General features: G+C 42.8%; 1 protein-coding gene across 14 annotated transcripts in view; it reads left to right on the forward strand.

Annotated features, from left to right (window-relative positions):
* LOC137418692 (liprin-beta-1) overlaps window positions 1-14,160 on the forward strand; it is a 101,605-nt gene extending 87,445 nt beyond the window's left edge. For 10 of the 14 annotated variants that reach the window (XM_068104785.2, XM_078783048.1, XM_068104786.2 and 7 more), the window contains 4 exons: window positions 2,553-2,741; window positions 3,963-4,043; window positions 11,695-11,760; window positions 12,168-14,160. In XM_068104785.2, the coding sequence (XP_067960886.2) occupies window positions 2,553-2,741; window positions 3,963-4,043; window positions 11,695-11,760; window positions 12,168-12,185 (354 nt within the window). In that variant the 3' untranslated portion in view covers window positions 12,186-14,160. The remainder of the gene's footprint in view (window positions 1-2,552; window positions 2,742-3,962; window positions 4,044-11,694; window positions 11,761-12,167) is intronic. The other 4 variants (XM_078783046.1, XM_078783049.1, XM_078783050.1 and 1 more) reach the window with 2 other exon arrangements.
* Window positions 14,161-18,889: the final 4,729 nt, after the last annotated feature.

Here is an 18,889-nt window from a genome sequence, read left to right on the forward strand (position 1 = left end):
CGGGAATGTGTGGGAGGGGGAGGGATTGGGGGGAGGCGGCATTGGAAGTGGGGGGGGGGGGGTGGGTGGGAGAAGTATAAACACAAGGACACCAAGGACTTCCAGGAAAGAAGTTGGTATTTTAAAAAAGAGGATTTGGGGTGAAATTAGCGGGGGTAGAAAAGATCAAGGTGTTTTGGATGGGGGAAGATAAGAGATGGTGGTGAACAGCTGTTTTAAAGACCTGGAGGGAGGAGTGGGATTGAAGAGAGTGAGGGAGCTTATTCCAGAGGTGGGAGAAAGGAGGAATGAAGGAGTGAAGGTGAGCAGAGAGTCTTGATTTTGGCAATTTAACCATAAGAGGGTTGCTGGCAGATCTTGTGCGACCTGTCAGAATATTTGGGGGACAGAGCACAGATAGAGCTGGGGGGGGGGGGGGGGCGGGCAAGGCCGGAGAGGAGTCGGTGGAAGACAGAAGGACCACCTACCTGCCTGCGTTGAGCAAGTGAAAAGCCCTCAGAATCAGCTTCATCACGGGAGATACCAATGATCCTGAAAGCTTTGGTTTCAACAGCGTGAAGCCGAGATAGGTATGAGGCAGGAGCACCGGCCCAGAGGGGAGAGCAGTATTCCATTGAGCTGCGGATGAAAGCCTTGTATGTGGTGAGGAGCTCAGGTGTGCCAAGGAAGGACTTCGCATGACGGAGGATGCCCAGTCGGCGACCGGCTTTGGAGGCCAGATTGGAAATGTGGTTTTCCCAGGAAAGATAATGGCAGATAGTGAGACCCAAAAGCTTGAGTGACAGAACTTCTTGGAGTGGATTGTTGAGAAAGTAAAATTGTTTTTGAAATTAAAATTTAAAATTTAAAATTTAAAATTTAAAATTAAAATTAAAATTGAAATTATAAAAATTTCGAAATTAAAATTTGAAAGTAAAATTGTTTTAAATTGTTTGAAAGGACCATGGAAGTATGGAAGTACTGCACATCAGCTCTTAGAGTTTCTTCTACCTTATCATCAGCTCTTAGAGTACATCCACACATCAGCTCTTAGAGTACATCCACACATCAGCTCTTAGAGTACATCTACACATCAGCTCTTAGAGTACATCTACACATCAGCTCTTAGAGTACATCCACACATCAGCTCTTAGAGTTTCTTAGAGCTCTTAGAGTACATCTACACATCAGCTCTTAGAGTACATCTACACATCAGCTCTTAGAGTACATCTACACATCAGCTCTTAGAGTACATCCACACATCAGCTCTTAGAGTTTCTTAGAGCTCTTAGAGTACATCTACACATCAGCTCTTAGAGTACATCTACACATCAGCTCTTAGAGTACATCTACACATGAGCTCTTAGAGTACATCCACACATCAGCTCTTAAGAGTACATCTACACATCAGCTCTTAGAGTACATCTACACATCAGCTCTTAGAGTACATCTACACATCAGCTCTTAGAGTACATCCACACATCAGCTCTTAGAGTACATCTACACATCAGCTCTTAGAGTACATCTACACATCAGCTCTTAGAGTACATCCACACATCAGCTCTTAGAGTACATCCACACATCAGCTCTTAGAGTACATCTACACATCAGCTCTTAGAGTACATCTACACTTCAGCTCTTAGAGTACATCTACACATCAGCTCTTAGAGTACATCTACACATCAGCTCTTAGAGTACATCCACACATCAGCTCTTAGTGTACATCTACACATCAGCTCTTAGAGTACATCTACACATCAGCTCTTAGAGTACATCCACACATCAGCTCTTAGAGTACATCTACACATCAGCTCTTAGAGTACATCCACACATCAGCTCTTAGAGTACATCCACACATCAGCTCTTAGAGTACATCTACACATCAGCTCTTAGAGTACATCCACACATCAGCTCTTAGTGTACATCTACACATCAGCTCTTAGAGTACATCTACACATCAGCTCTTAGAGTACATCTACACATCAGCTCTTAGAGTACATCTACACATCAGCTCTTAGAGTACATCCACACATCAGCTCTTAGAGTACATCTACACATCAGCTCTTAGTGTACATCCACACATCAGCTCTTAGAGTACATCTACACATCAGCTCTTAGAGTACATCTACACATCAGCTCTTAGAGTACATCCACACATCAGCTCTTAGAGTACATCCACACATCAGCTCTTAGAGTTTCTTCTTCCTCATCATCAACTAGTCCTCATGAAGATACTTTTGAGGTGATAGATGAAAGCTAATGAGGATAAGGATGTGGGTCTCACCAACCTGTCACAACCTCTAACCCTGCCCACCTTCTCCTCACCATTCTAAACTCCCCTCTAAGAACGTAACGTTGTTTCTTTACAATATGTTTGGAGAGTTGACCGGTAATGACGTCTCTGTACTAAAACGTCAAGACTGTGCGTTGTCCTTATCAGTAATTGTGATCGGTTGGTATCACTGATTTTCTTATTGTGCTGGAGTATATCCCAGCAATCATTCAGAGATTGATTCCAAAGGTCGAGTACTCGGACATGACCGATTGTGTCTACCTTACCTCACCCCATCCAGCCCAGACGAAGTGGTCTGGCCAAGAGCTGGCGGCGAGAGGACATGGATTGTTACGTGTGCCCCCTGGATCTCGGGTGGCCAGAGCGAAATGCCGAAGTCTGCTCTTCTGAAGGTGCTGAAATGCCATTGGAGAGAGCTGATGTGAAGGAAGAAGAAGAAGAGCTGCAAGAAGAGCAGAAGCTGGAAGACGTAAGTCCTAGAATCGTTACTAGGGAATTTCATGTTGGTTTGGAGAACGTCTTGTAACTTGAATCCTGAAGAATTCCAAATTTCTTCCACTTTTAGTGGAACGTCAGGCTGAATTACTTCGGCCAAACTTACCCGTGGCTGATTGCGCAAGAAGGTGGGAATATTTGGGGCCATGAAAGAAGTAGTATAGTAGTGGTAATTCAGTTTAAAGCATTGAGGCATCTTTGCTGTGTTCTGGCTCCAATTCGGATGTGAATGTAGACAACTCACTCCCATCTATATCTGCTGAACTGCCTCCTCTGGTTGCCTTTTGCTTGTATTTGACATATATGTCTCAATTACACAACAAACTAGATGGTATTCATAGAATACTTACCCTGCGCAGTCAACTTGGTGCGAGCCAACTCTTCTGTTTTTGAACGTTTTTTTTTTTAGATCTTTGATCCAATATGGCTGCCCGACCATGTGAACGATGACATCATAAATTTACATTTTCTAATATAATTGTTGCAGAGATCACGCTCAATAAATTTCAAACTTATCAGACTAGGCGTTGTCCCTGTGGAATTATGACGTCATAATTATGGCACCAATGACGTCATTGTTAACACCTGTTCCCCATATGGAGTATTTGGAAATGAGCCATGTTGGAATAACATGGGGAATAACATATGTTGATGATGATGTCATTGGTGCCTTCATTATGACGTCATAATTCGACAAGTACAATGCTTGATCTGATAAATATGAAAAAAAAAAATTCCTCTGCACCTGGTAGTCCTCGCTCGGTCCGATGGACACGAAATTTTCAGAATATGAGCGGCTCCTCCTGTATAAAATTTTAAATGATAATTATGATGTCATAAGTCACATGGTACAGGCGCCATCTTGGAAAAATTGAAAAAGGTTGCAGCTCTATATCTCCGAAACTGCTCCATGGAAAAAATTGAAACATGGCTCATTATCAAATACTCCCCATGGGGAATAAGATATGTTAATGACAATATCATCGGTGCCTGGCAGCCATATTGGATCAAAGAAAAAAAAAATCCTCAAAAAACAGATGAGTTGGCTCCTTCTCAAGACTGTGCAGGGTAAGTATTCTATAAATACCATCTAGTTCCTTCCTTGTCAATCCTTCCTACCTTGTTTGGTTGTTTTTGGGGGGATTTCATGCCTCCTTTTTTTTTCTTCTTTTTTTTCTGACTTGTTACTGAGCAGGGGAGTTTGGGGGAGAATGCCGCTTACCTTCACGGCCCCGCGCAGTCTTCAACCTGCAAATCAATACAACCTGACATGGAGGTAAAATGTACAAAAGGAATATTTAATAACGGAACCCGAGAACAATGGACGTGACAATAAATAACTAAAACCTAGGTTGAGATCCCACTCACAGACTTCAAATACAAGACAATGTATTGATGAATAAAATAAAACGTGTGGTGCGTTTGTGTTGGCTTAGCTCTGTCTGTAGTCAGGTCGGTCAGGCTCACAGACACGGCTCTGGTGTTGGCGCGAACCGCTCGGTCCGTCTGCTGGCATTCCGCCGGTCCTCCGTGTGACTCGAACGGGTCGCGTGCAGCTCGCTCCTCCGGCTGTGCCCGGACTCGTCCACCGGAGTCGCCCCTTCGCCCTCCGGAACGAAGATGAGAGGTCCGCCGGCACAGGAACGCGCAAAGGGCAACAGGAGAAGAAAGGAACGGTCTCCAACGCGGGAAGGCAGGAAGAGGCAGGCAAAGGTGAAAAGGCAGAGGCGAAGAGGGAAGAGAAAAAATGTCCATCTCTGCTTACTTTTATCAGACGTCCTCTGACGTCAGCTCTCTATATCTGCCAATCAGTTTGTCGTTTCCTTGCGGCTTTACGCGCCTTCCTCACGTCCTGGTCTTTTTTCTCCAATCAGTGCGTCGCTTGTTGGTAGCTCGTTCGCGCCCTCCACACTGATTGGCTGAGCGTCTCTCACCTCTGGTGTTACGTCATCGGTCGCACGTCATTGTCGGTGGCCAATCAGTGTGGCACGTCCTTCATCCTCTCTACTCTCCAATCGGTGCTCTGGTTGTTGCTCGGCCCTCCCCCACCTGTCAATCACGAGTTCTCCTGGGCATGGCTTTCGGCCTGCCTGTTCGATGTTTCATCGCCATGGTGTAACACTGCACGGCTGCTTGCTGTCTGCTCTTCCGGTCAGTCATTGTGGCGGCGGGGGAATTTAATTAGTGTTGTGCTAATGGGCCTAACTAATGTATGTAATGTATTGCCATAAGGGACACCGGAATGATCACAGAGGTTTCACACAAGTGGGGATTAGCATAATCCCTAGAACTATTTAATATGCCCCATTCCTTGTAATGGGGACGAAGATACACCTTAATCCGAACAAACCGCCTACACAGAACTTATTACAGGTGAGGCTCACTATCACGACAGACGAATCACTTACCTATGCAGATCTACGTGGATCTATATATGCCCCTACCCAAAATTCATAACAATATATATATATATATATATATATATATATATATATATATATATATATATATATATATATATATATATATATATATAAGATATATATTAAACAAACAAACAAAAATATAGATATATATGCAGAATATTTTGTTTTGTAATCCGACTGAAGATGGCCAACTGGTGGCCTTTAACTCCATCCATACAGCAAAATTACTCAAATCACTGGGGTTATGACATTTTGTCGTTTACACCTTGTCCTTTGTGAATTTCGAATTTTGTCATACATTACGAGGCCTTGCTATCCACAAGAGACTTTATGGCAGACAGTAAAATGTATGGGAAAGAGTGAGTTTTATGGCAGAGGTTTTCACTCTACCATGTGTAAATGACGTTTAACAGGTTGTGGGGTTTGAGCACCAAAGTGTGATGTCATGTTGGCATGACAACGCTCGACTGTTTCAAAGTAAAAGTACCCAGAAACATGATCGCTTTGATTGAACATGCTTTGCTTGTTGAAGCATCACTAAATGTGGCTGCCATGTCGATTACTTCACTCGGTACTTACTTTTGCGATGAACCCAAGTCCAACTTTTTGATTTTGCAACTTTTGCGATGAACCCAAGATGAACTTTTGCGATGAACCAAAGAGGAGAGGATCATTTTACATCTAATCATGTGGAAAACTTTTCATTTTTTCCAGGAGAACCTGGGAGAGTTTTTCCAAGCTGACATGAAAAAGAAATGTTATGGATTGTGGTTAAGGGTTCGTTATCATATCACATTTTGTACAAGCGGATCCGCACAACTTGATCTATTCACTCCTATGTCTGCTTTGGAAAGTCATGTTGGGAAAAGAGGAGAGTTCAGGATTCATTATACAGATTAATAATCTCACATTTGTTGATTGATGGTAAATTAGATTCAGTGCTTATTTATAACCTACAAATACCACACATTGCTTCACTGATGGGAATATCAAGAGAGGGGTGGGAAAGAAAGAGAGAGAGAGCGAGAGAGAGGAGAGAGAGAGGAGAGAGAGAAGAGAGAGAGAAGAGAGAGAAAGGAGAGAGAGAGAGGAGAGAGAGGAGAGAGAGAGAGGAGAGATGAGATGAGATGAGATGAGATGGGAGGGAGAGAGGTGGGGTTGGGTGGGGGTATAGAGGAAGGACATGGGTGAGGAAGGGGGAGCGAGCAGTGGTGGGGGATAGAGGAGGGGGCAAGGGAGGGAGAATTGGAAGAGAGAGGGAGAGGTGAGAGAGAGAGAGAGAGAGAGAAAGGGAGATGGGAGAGAGAGGAGGAAGGGGAGTGAGGAGGGGGACTAGGAGAGAGGGAGGGTTAGAGCTAGGAAGGGGGGAGTGAGGAAGAGGATGAGAGTGACACCTCACCACATGTTGTTATACAATCCAGGAGGGTGGGTGTGGGAGCAAGAGAAAGAGTGAGGCAGGAGAGTGAGGAAGGGGTGGAGAGCAAGGAAGCAAGGAGAGGAGAGAGTGAGGAAGGGGTGGAGAGTGAGGAATGGGGGTGAGAGAGATGCCTCATAAATTGAGTGCAAATTTTTCAAAGAATAAATGAATTAAAATATTATTATTATACATTTTCCAATTCTCTCTTGTACTTGTCGTTCACTTGTCCCGTTTCTTTACTCATTCTAATCCTCCCATTATGTTAATCGTTCTTTTAATTGGATCTTTGATTTAACTTATTTTGCCTTCCTAACTCAGGAGATTTCCCCATTTTCCCCATGGACAGATTCGGACGATACTTGGTGGAGAGGTTTGGTGTGTGACAAAGTTGAATTGATTCGATATTGGTAAATATCAGAATCCAGATCCGGACATGAGAAATTTTTAAATTTTTAAGTCATTCTTCACCATTGAGAGAAGGGGCCAAATACGATGTACAGTGCCCTCCATAAGTATTGCAACAGTGAAGTCAAATTTTTTTTTATTGTTTCTGCTGAAGATTTTTATTTTATGTTGAATGCTACTGTCACAGTTGGTATGTGTATCGACGTGTATCAAAAGTGTATGATATTTGTTTGCAATAAAGAGAGGTTGAAGCTAGCCCAGTTGTTATAGCTCAAGTGAGACAGAAAGTAAGACCAGCAATCCTGACACGGAGAGTGTAAGATGGTTCCGGCACCACTTTAACGCTCCTACGTCCGAACGGTAGTACTACCCTGAGCGGTTGCTGTCTACAACCTACTACATTAAAAACCGGTCCAACCGGATTGGTGTTTTTTAGGATACACCATCTCCTTACTGGGTGGTAATTGGCTCCCGAAGGGAGCTCATCCGTCTTTTAACAGGTATTGTTTTTAGTCCCCCATGGTGTCACAGTCACCCTCCCCAATGGCAGACCAGTGAGTGCAGTCGGTTTAGTCGCCGACTACCCAACCATGTGGCAGGTAGCACTGGGTTACATGTTACCAGTGGCAGTCAAGAAAGAGACTGAGCTGACTAAAGGCTCCAGTCACTGATTACAAGTCCTCATCGAGGCCAAACCTTGAATAAAATATTGCATAGATAGAAAGTGAAGAAAGAGAGAATAGTCTGGGTTTTTGAGAAAGTAAAAAAAATCTGCTTTTTGAAAAGGGGAAGGTCGTAAATGTTTGGAAATACATACGAATGTAAAGAGTTCCAGAGTTTGGCAGTGGAGGGGAGAAACAAACATCATGACGACCCAACCTTGAGTTGCCAATGGCCACACAATAATCATGTGATGTAGTGGCTTGTCGAGTATTTTGTAACTAAACAGTGAACTTTTTAATGGCAGAGGTGCACAAGCAGTGAGGTCACTGGATCAGAAACCAAAGTAATATCTATAGAAAAGAGAAAGAAAGACAACTTTGTGGTGTAATTTGAGCAGGTCGAGTTTTGAGGTCAGATTGGGAGAGTTGATAAGTCGGATTACTTTGGTTTCATGGAGAACCTAGGGGGGCCTCTAAATATGTAAACACAGGTTGAGTGGGCCCCACGAATAAGCATTCCCCAAAGAGGACAGTCGAATTGTTCACAAATTTCACATTTCAACACGGCACAGAAACGGCAATCACAAATATTTACCTTTAAATAGTCTTCTATAAAATTGAAAATAAAGCAGGAAATCAGCAAAATGTGCAAACCAGAATGAGTAAACAAAATGTCAGACTTTCACTTGCAAAGCTGCAGTTCAACATGGTGGAGCTCCAAACGATGTTTGATTCGACGTCGTTTTTTTAGTAAGTATATTTTTATAGGTATATTAATATAACTTATATTAATGTAATGAAAGTAGATCGCACAAAAATGTGAATCAATGTGATCTCGTATAATAACAAACTGTGTACATAAAAACAAAAAGGGAGTGCTATTTGCCTTATCACTATGACTTGCAAAAGAAGCCTGAAGAGTGCTCGCCAAGCATCTTAATCTGTAAAGCAACTGTTTAGATATATTGAGTGTCCCACCATGTCCAAATTAGACAAATGAACACTTTTTCAATAGTCGGAACTGCTCCTGAAGTCAATTCCGCAGTTAAAAATTAGAAATTTGCTTCGACGTTTGCGGAAATTAAATAAAGGCATTGTGGTCAATACAGGAATACAGCGATTCATTGGTATGAAGCTCAGCTATATTACCATTCGTAGATATGAAGCTTTATTGTACAGAAACCGATCTGTTCTGAGGCAAGTGTTACGTGGTCCTCCCGGTGACTACCTGGTCTCGGTGACCCCCGGACCGTGAGAGGAACTCCGCCAGAAAGATCTATTATTTCTGCGCTTTCGTAACGCAATCAATATGAATTCCAATCAATAAGAAACCCCACACCAAGGATCCGGAATAATCAATGATATATTCCCCGAGCAATCAACAACCATCCACAATCAGCAATCAATAGTACAAAGATGTAAACTCATCTATAATAACTCTAAGATGGCCATCTTATACATTCCTCACGTGAGCCCCACTCCCGACTCCCTCCATGGTCAATGTCTCTCTCAATGTCTCCGTACGCCTGTAGTTCGATCTCCGCACGTGGGCGGTTGAACGGACCCTTCCTGACGTGCTTTCACCGGGCACGTCCCGTACCGGGAACAACGGCTGCAGCGCGCACCTCCTGGCCAAGCAAAGCGGGTAATGTAAAGCAGGCAAAGCAACACGCGGCTTGCCCAGCGCGCGCGGCCCAAGGTGCGACCCGTACGCGGCCTTGTAGACGGCGAGGCGAACTGTGCCAGCTGCTTGGTTCCGTGCACGAACCCACCGTGACTTGACGTGTCAAAGGGTAGTTACACGTCCCGGTAACTCCTCTCGCCAGACGGGCTTTGAAACGCCGATTCTCTTACGTTGCTCAAGCGATACCGCTCGCGTCCGAGCTTGGTGAGGAAGACCAAGAATCCTCGCGTCTCCAGGACCTCGTGTCTTTTCCTCTTCCGTTTCCGGTCTCCTTTTTCTCAGAAGGGCTCCTGACCCTTTAATCACAACAACCTTTAATCGACTACACATTGATAAGCAAAGACCTGAATAGTAATTCACATACATTCACATAAATATGTAACACAAGGCATATTTGAGTTGAGCGGACAAAATGGTGGAATTAAGACCCCAGGCTGAGTGACCTGAATGCAGGCTGACCAAAGATAAGCCTGTTAGCATAAATGATCTTCAAAAACATACTCAAACACCCAGTTTTCATTCATGCAATCCCTTGGAGATCAATACATATGCATGCAAAGTTTGGGGTCTATAGGTGTCATGGTTTTGGAGTTATGGAGGAGACAAACACACACACACACACGCTGCTTGTTGTTATTATAGATTACAACTACTACATATATAATCTACTACTATTGCTACTTCTCTTTATCCTGCTCATGTTATAACATATAATTTGGCTTAATTGGATGCAATTGCTGAATATTTAAATTAGCACCACTGACTCACACATAGATGGGAACATACATGGAATTACTAATAATAATAATAATAATAATTCATTTATTTTGTATAGCGCTTTTCCAGAAGCCCAAAGGCGCTTTGACAGAGTGGCAAACATAATGCATAACAATACATGAAAACAACAATTGCAAAAAGACAAGAATCAATAGGGAAATATTTAAAGCAAAAGGAGGGAGAAGGAGAAGAGATAGTCAGGGGTTAAATGCTGTGGGTTGAATGTTGAATGCAGTGTTGAACAGGTGGGTCTTTAGTGATGTTTTGAATGTGGTGAGTGAGGAGGAGTCTCTGATGGTGTGAGGTAGTGAGTTCCAGAGGGTGGGAGCAGCGATGGAGAAGGCCCTGTCCCCCCAGGATCTGAATTTGGTCCGGATGGAGGGGGTCAGGAGGTTGGTACCAGCAGAGCGGAGGTTGCGGGTGGGAGTGTGTCTGGAGAGGAGGTCAGCCAGGTAGGATGAGGCCAGGTTATGGAGGGCTTTGTATGTCAAGAGGAGGATTTTGTACTGGATTCTCTGGGGGATGGGGAGCCAGTGAAGCTTGTAAAGGACGGGGGTGATGTGGTCACGGGTCCGGGAATGGGTGAGTAGACGGGCAGCGGAGTTCTGAATGTATTGGAGTTTATTGGTGATTATTGAGGGTGAACCAAAGAGGAAGCTATTGCAGTAGTCCAGACGGGAGGTGATGAAGGCGTGGATGAGGGTTTCAGCAGCCGTGGAGGAGAGGGATGAGCGGAGACGGGCAATGTTTTTCAGGTGAAAGAAGGCTGACTTTGTGATCTGTTTAGTGTATTTGGCGAAGGAAAGGGTTTGGTCAAAGATGACGCCAAGATTCCGGATGTGAGGGGAGGTGGATACTGGGATACCGTCGATGTTGAGGGCAAAGTTATGGGTGGATTTTGTGAGCGTTTTTGGGCCAATGATGATTATTTCAGATTTATCACAGTTAAGCTTGAGGAAGTTGATTTGAAGCCAGGATTTTATTTCAGAGATGCAGTTTGTCAGGATAGAGTGGGTGGCGGTGGAGACGGACTTGGTGGAGATGAAAAGCTGGATGTCATCGGTGAAGCAGTGGAATTGGAGACCATGACGGCGGATTAAGTGACCGAGCGGGGACAGGTAAAGGATGAAGAGGAGGGGGCCAAGAATTGAACCTTGGGGGACACCTTGGGCGAGGGGAGCAGTGGGGGATTTGCAGTTATTGATGGAGATGAACTGGCATCTGTCAGAGAGGTATGATTTAATCCAAGAGAGGGCAGTGCCGGTAACGTTAAAGGTGGATTCAAGTCGGGTGAGGAGGATAGTGTGATCGATGGTGTCGATAATATTACATGATAATAACTGTAGTATTCGGTATAACGGTGTAGTATTCCATGATAATAACTACCTGAAGTCAAACGTGAGGCCATCGTTTTGTCATAACTGATCATTTTACCTGATCACAAAAATTAGATTATTGAAACGAATATTTAAGTCGTACATTGTTCGTGCATATTTAAGCCTGATGCAGAGACTGGAGGATGTGATACACCGGTGTGTGTGGCTTTTTCTCCATAGGCTGAGTACTCAGACACGGCCAAGCGGCAGATCGGAGTACTTTCCGAAGAAATCGACCAAATGACGGTGAGAGAGCTGCACCCCAGTTGTCAAGATTGGGAGGATATATTGGGTTTTGTAATCAAACGAAAAAGCTTTTGTGTTGGGAATTTTTTATTTTTACTGCATGCATTACTCCCTTGCGACTACAATATATTTTGCATTTGAGATTTCCATTAAAACAAGGTCCATCCCTTAGAGGACGGGAAATTGCCACGGTGAGCAAGGAATCCCTTGTGTTCAGTGGCAATGACATCAGTTTTGAGTGATGTTAAAATGAAGGCCTTATATGTTTGATTTGTGATGTTATTATCACCATGATACTGCGCCACGATGTTTCATGTACAGCTTCATGTCTGCATCCCAAGGACAAGCTGGCTCGTGTTGCAATGTGTCTCCCAGCTCCTAACTGTATCTTTCCTCCCACTCTTCAGAACTTGTTGCAGGACTGAGGAGAAAACTGGAAACTTTTGGAACCGACAATATATTCAATCTTGTTTGCTGCAGCAACAGCCATTGACTGTACTCTCTCATTGTGGTGATGGACTAAGCCTCAGCTAGGCATCGGCAAGGCATCGGCTAGACATCGGCTAGGCATCGGCTAGTTCTCCATGTGATATTGCACTACGGCTTGACTAGGCCGCTTATATCAAGCCTATAATGAGTCCCATATGACCTTCGGCTCCATTGATTCCATAAGGAATTTCTGAGAACTGCTCTTGATCTCCTCAACAACAAACTCCTGAAACGATGTCCCTTGTTTCTTATTTTTCTTTTTGTATACAAGATCGAGGCTCGTTTAAGAGCTGTTTCAGGACATCATGTAAGTGAACCCTCAAATAGCTAGTCTACTGCCTCATCTTCACAATAGGCCTGAGAGACAGATAACCATCCCTTATTTTTGCACAATGTTGTTTGACATGAAGAAGGAAAGATTTTGGAAATGGTCTCTTTCTTATATTTGGAGACAAATTCAGTTACGGGATTACATTTCCGAGCTATAACCTTATTTAAACATCACGAACGTGGCAAAAACCTCATGATGCAGAAATTCCAGTCGTTTACCATTTTCTTCTTGTTGTTTTGCTATTTCTAGTTTAAAACACGTGGACTCAAGTTAGAAACTTTTGGAGGTTTATTACCTGTAATCCATAATTTATCCATCTATGCTGGCTAATTAAGAGCCATAGCCAAAGTGGTCTTGTCCACCTGGATATGCCTTAGGAACTTTTTGGTATGTGCACATAATATATGGACAAAGCTATGTCAGACAAATGTCACTGGTTGATAATTATCAGCCACTTCTGGAGGGTGTCAGGAACTGAGGAGGGTTTTATATCTGTTTAAAGAGGTTGCTCATGTCCATTTCCTCCTCCACAACCTCTACCTCCACTGGAAAAATGTAAACATTGCAAAAACTTATGACTTCTTTGTTGATCACCCCCAATCAAAAATATTGGTATAAATACTTAGTACAGATATGATGTTGCTTCAATCCATAGTATGTGATGAGTAGTGTCATGAAGAGGGACTTGCTTGGTGGTTTGCCATTGCCTTCCTCATGCAAGTCAGGACAACAATATGGTTAGGATATCTGGAACAAAATGGCCTACTCCTTTTTGAAAGGTATGGGCGACCTGTGATGTCAAAAAGTGAGTATGAGTAGGTAGGGCAGCCGGCTTCACGTTTTCTTATTGGATGTGTGTACCCCGTGATGGTTCGCAGGTGGTTGTTTCTTATTCTACTTTCAGAGGTGTTTGTGCGACTTCCATGCACTCTTGGACCAGGTTTTGTTGAGAAACGATGTTGAGAGTCGGGTAAGCGGTTTCGAAGTTTGATTGCCCGGTCATGTCCGTCCACTTATTCTTGATCCAAGTCTCATCCGAATCCGTCCATAACCTTTTGAGGTATCCTGCTCACAGACAAACCGATAGGTGGTAGAAATATAACCACCTTTGGTGATGGAAGTAAAAAAAGAAAAATACAAAATTGGAATTGGAAGTAGATAAAGCGGAGAAACGCACTCTTTATATTTTTTGTTCCAATAATTGAATAGGTGCCCTTTTCATGGTGAAAAGTGACCATTGTTATGGAAAGGGAGGCTTATCACATGGAAAAGGCATCCTTTTTGTCATGAAAATTTCTCTTTTCATGTTTTTTCCTCCCCCACCTCCAATCCTGAAATGCTTGCAGCACACACCTGCTTATACGTATCCTTCCGAGTAACTGCAAGCAATTCCGTCGACTTCCAAGCAGTCCGAATGTGCCACTCACATGGAGGACAATTCATACGTTTTCTGGGAAAATGGAACCCAAATCCACCGTTAACCGGGAAAAAATATTTTTGCAGGATTATTGAGTTTGGAGGTAAAGACGATACCTTTTGTGCGAATAAGCAAAGTAATAAAAACCATAAAAAAGCACAAACTTGTGAAGGTCTCGCTTTGCTAACTCTGCAATTTCACAAATATGATTCCACTTTGAATGCATTAGGACAAATTGAATTAGAATGCGGTGAGCCATGAACCGCATGCATGTGTTAATCGTGCGTAGACTCGCCTGCCATTGCTTAAAAATCAAAAGCATTACTTGGAGGTTCGAATTCAGACAAAGTATAGCAAGCTATTGTTTATTGGACAGGATTAGCCGGAGCAGCTAGAAATAATCGAGGAATGGCTCCGAAGAAATATGGATCCCACTGCTTGCTGTTAACCATTAGATACGAATTGTTTTGTATTTTTTTTACTTTGAAATGAAGAGGGGTGGATCAAAGACCCCCCTTGACCTTCCCCGTGATCTGCCTAACAAACAATAGCTCCAGAGACCCGGTCATGTACCGATATTGGGAGTCGGGTGAGCGTTGCGTAGCTTGATTCTCCAGTCATATCCATCCACTTTTGCTTTATTACTTGAATTTTTTTTTTTTAGACGAGTATGTTGATCACTCCGGTTTGTGTGTTTGTCTGTCCGCTCACTTATACTTGCCTGCAGGTCACAATTCTAAATCGATCTTCACGAAACTTCACCAAATGGTGGAGTTTGTGGTCCGACAGAATCCTATTTATTTTTGAGGTCAAAAGGTCAACATAGGCCAAAGGTCAACCACTCTTTTCAAATTTCTAAAATCCTCAATTTTCATCCGATTGACTTGAAATTTGAATGGGATTTATATATCACCTAACTGAATTCAACCACCAACTATTTTTGAGATCAGAATAGGCCAAAAGGTCAACATAGGCCAAAGGTCAACAACCTTTTCAAGTTTCTAAAATCCTCAATTTCCATCCGATTGACTTGAACTTTGAATAGGATTTTCATGTCAGCTCAGTGAATACAACCACCAACTATTTTTGAGATCAGCATAGGCCAAAAGGTCAACATAGGCCAAAGGTCAACAACCTTTTGAAATTTCTAAAATCCTCAATTTTTATCCGATTGACGTGAAATCTGAATATGATTTGCATATCAGTTTACTGAATTCAACCACTAATTATATTTTAGGTCAACATAGGCCAAAAGGTCAACATAGGCCAAATATCTAAAATTGTCAATTTTCATCTGATTAACTTAAGTTTGAAGATTATTTGCACATCAGGTTACTGAATTCAACCACTAATTATTTTTGAGGTCAAAAGGATGCTCTACTGAGTGCCATTCTGCTTTGTTCTCTTTTTCCAAGTGTCGCTCTATGAGTGATTTTCATTAATGAGTGTTCATCAGTCCGATGCCTTCGTAAATTCAGTAAACTTTCCACTGTTTTCTACTGCTCTGAAATGTAACTTGAAGTTTACATTGGTTAGTTAAAAGTCACTTTTCATGGCTTTTTGGATTCAAATGAACGTCATGTTCGGAGGTTTAATTTCTTTCCAGGGCTCACACAGTCTGCCAGTAACCCCCATCTGGTGAAACTTACCAAGTCCAGAATCACTTCTCACCTCCACTCATTCGTTCCTTTTTTCCCCCAGCTTTGGAACAAACTTCTTCCCTCTGGGCTGGTGCTCCTGCCTCACACCTAGCTCGGCTTCACGCGGTTGAAACCAAAGCTTTCAGAATCATCTCATCATCAGGATCATTTCATCTCAGGGGTCCCGCGATGAAGCTGATTCTGAGGGCCTTTCACTGTCTCACCACAAGCAGGTTGGTGGTCTTTCTGTCTTCTACCGACTCCTCTCCGGCCTTGCTCCCCCAGCTGTATCTGTGCTCTGTCCCCCAAATATTCCTACAGGATGCACAAGATCTGCCAGCAACCCTCTTATGGTTTAACTGCCAAAATCAAGACTCTCTGCTCACCTTCACTCTCATTCCTGGTTTTCCCCACCTCTGGAACAAAGTCCCACACTTTCTTCAATCCCTCTCCTCCCTCCAGGTCTTCAAAACAGCTGTTCACTACCATCTCTTATCTTCCCCCATCCAAAACCTTGATCTTATATATCCCCATTAATCCACCTTCTTCAAATTCTGTTTTTCTTTCCTGAAAGTCCTTGTAGTATCCTTCCTGTTTATCCCGTGTAACCCGCCCCAGCCACCTCCCTTACACAGATCTCCCGATGTCCCTGTTCTCTAATGTTCATGTGCTTCCCTCTATCTCCCCCTTTTGCCTCCTGCTCCCATTATTATATGCTCTCTGTGTTAGCTCTCACACCAGCCTTGAGTTTGTTTCCAAAAAAAAAGGTAATATATGTGTGTGTGTGTGCTACTGTGTATAACTGTATATTTTGTTGCCAAATTGATTCCCTTACTGGTGATCCCTCACTTTTCCCTCACATGTTATCCTCCACAGGGAAAGCCTCATTTCTTGGACTATTATATATTTTCAAATAACTTAATCAGATGTAATTCATAACTTTGTGTGTATGGTAATCCTCTGTGTTGTGTTCAGTTTTGACAGCCTTTTCCCCTCTTCTAATTAATTCGTCCTTGTCACAAACTCAACGTCTCCACCAAATTTATTCCAAATCCGTTCATAACCTTTTGAGATATCCTGCTCTGTATCGTTTTTGGCCCTATCGCCAATGGTGAAGAATCATTTAAAACTTCTAGTAGCCGGATCTGAATCTTCACCAAAATCGAATCATTTCGTCCTTGTCACATACGCTACATCTCTGCCAAATGTCGTCCGAATCCGTCTTCAGCTTTTTGAGATATCTTGTTAACAGACAGACAGGGATGAAAACATAACCTCCATACACCTTCGGTGGCGGAGGTAATAGACCCCTATGTCCCTCACACTCTAAGGGTCACATGGTTTCATTTCCTTGGAAGAATGAGGCCCCAATTTTTGCTATTTGAAGAAGAACACTCCTCGCCCCCTTCACTCTCCCTCGCCCCCTGGCTGATGGTGTTTGTTTTGAGTAGTTGACGCTTTCGACGTGTCCGAATTCATGCGCAGAGTGACACATTTTGATTCACGGACACTCACGACATCACTCGCATTCCAGAATATTTTTTTCCCACCATTTTAATTTCTCGCAATCTTAATGAGAAATACAAGCAGCAAAAACGAGCGGTTATTCTGCCCAAGGAGACGAGCGTTGCAAAGAACCTTCATAAGGTTCGAGTGCAATTTGGAGTAATTCATGGATTTCCAACCGTGATGTTGACCTTGAAGTTCCCCCCCTTCCCATGCTTTCCCCCCAAAGCCCTCTCCCTCCCACAGTTCTATCGATGTCTCCATGTCTCTCGGTCCCTGCTCTCAAATGTTGTGTTTGTGTCCTTCCCCCTCTCTCCCCATCTTGTCTACCGCTCCCGATGTTATTTGTTTTGTGTGTCTGTTTGTCTTTCTGTGTGATTAATGTTCGCTCTTTCACGAGCCTCGATCTTGTATACAAAAAAAAAAGAAAAAAAAAAAGTGCTGAACAGTGAAAACGAAGCACGTCGAGCAGACTTTGATCACCTGTATAGACCTTTATATTTTATTGTTTATTTGAGAGACTGGCAGAGGGTTGTGTGCGCGATTCGGGAAGGACATTATTACTTGCAAAATCGAAGATTTTTCAAGTATATTGGTCGGTTGCGTTTGTGGTTCCGTCTGTTTGTTTGTCACCGGCCTACACTCTACAGGTCACAATTCTAAACCTATCGTCACAAAACTTTACCAAGTTGTATAGGTCGTCCCAATTGAGAAGCCTATTGATTTTGAGGTCAAAGGTCATCTGGAGGTCAAATTTCTAAAATCGCCATTTTTAATCCGATTGACTTGAAAATTGAATAGCATTTGCATACCGAGTCAGTAAATTGGGAAACATACTATTTTTGAGGTCAAAGGTCAACTCAAGGTCAAATTTTTTTAATCGTCGATTTTCATCAAAAAAAGCCATCAATTCTCAACCGATTGACTTGAAAATTGAATAGCATTTGCATATCGAGTCACTAGATTTGGAAACATACTCTTTCTGAGGTCAAAAGGTCAAAGGTCAACTCAAGGTCAAACTTCCAAAATCATCACTTTTCATCTGAAAACCGTCAATTTTCATCCGATTGACTTGAAAATTGAACAGCATTTGCACATTGAGTCACTAAATAGGGAAACCAACTATTTTTGAGGTCAAAGGTCAACCTTCCAAAATCATCATTTTTCATCTGAAAAATCGTCACTTTTCTTCCTATTGACCCAAGCGTTGATCAAGATGGTCAATTTTAATCTTGATGAAATGGACAATTTGCTGTATCAATGGAATTTTTTTTTCTTGGGGAGGGAGGGGGCGGATTTTGCAAGTATCGTGCTCCACATGACGTCTTCTTGTTTTCTCATTTATATGATCAGTTCAGGAGCTCAGGAGCTCCTCGGTGGAATCTGATGTGGTTGTGTTTTCAAAAATAAAAACTTGAAAACGACACCCAAGATATAACTTCACAAAGTTCTGGCAACAATAAAGTGGCAATAATTCCAACTCTTATACTCATACGGTTGTGAGACCTGGGTTACCTACCGAAAACATATAAAGTCACCTGAGTGTGTCCATCAAGGCTTTCTCCGCTCTGTTCTGCGTATTCGATGGGAAGACCGTGTGACCAGTACAGCTGTTTTTTTCCTTGGATAATCGTGGCAGCTTAGAGTCTTTAAGTAATAAAAGCCCAGCTGTGATGGAGAGGTCACCTGTGTCGTCTTCCAGAATCAAGACTGCCAAAACGTGTCCTGCCGATCGACCTTTTGAAT

This window comes from Myxine glutinosa, chromosome 8 (assembly GCF_964187855.1).
Source record: "Myxine glutinosa chromosome 8, kmMyxGlut1.1, whole genome shotgun sequence".
In the NCBI taxonomy this organism is placed as follows: domain Eukaryota; kingdom Metazoa; phylum Chordata; class Myxini; order Myxiniformes; family Myxinidae; genus Myxine; species Myxine glutinosa.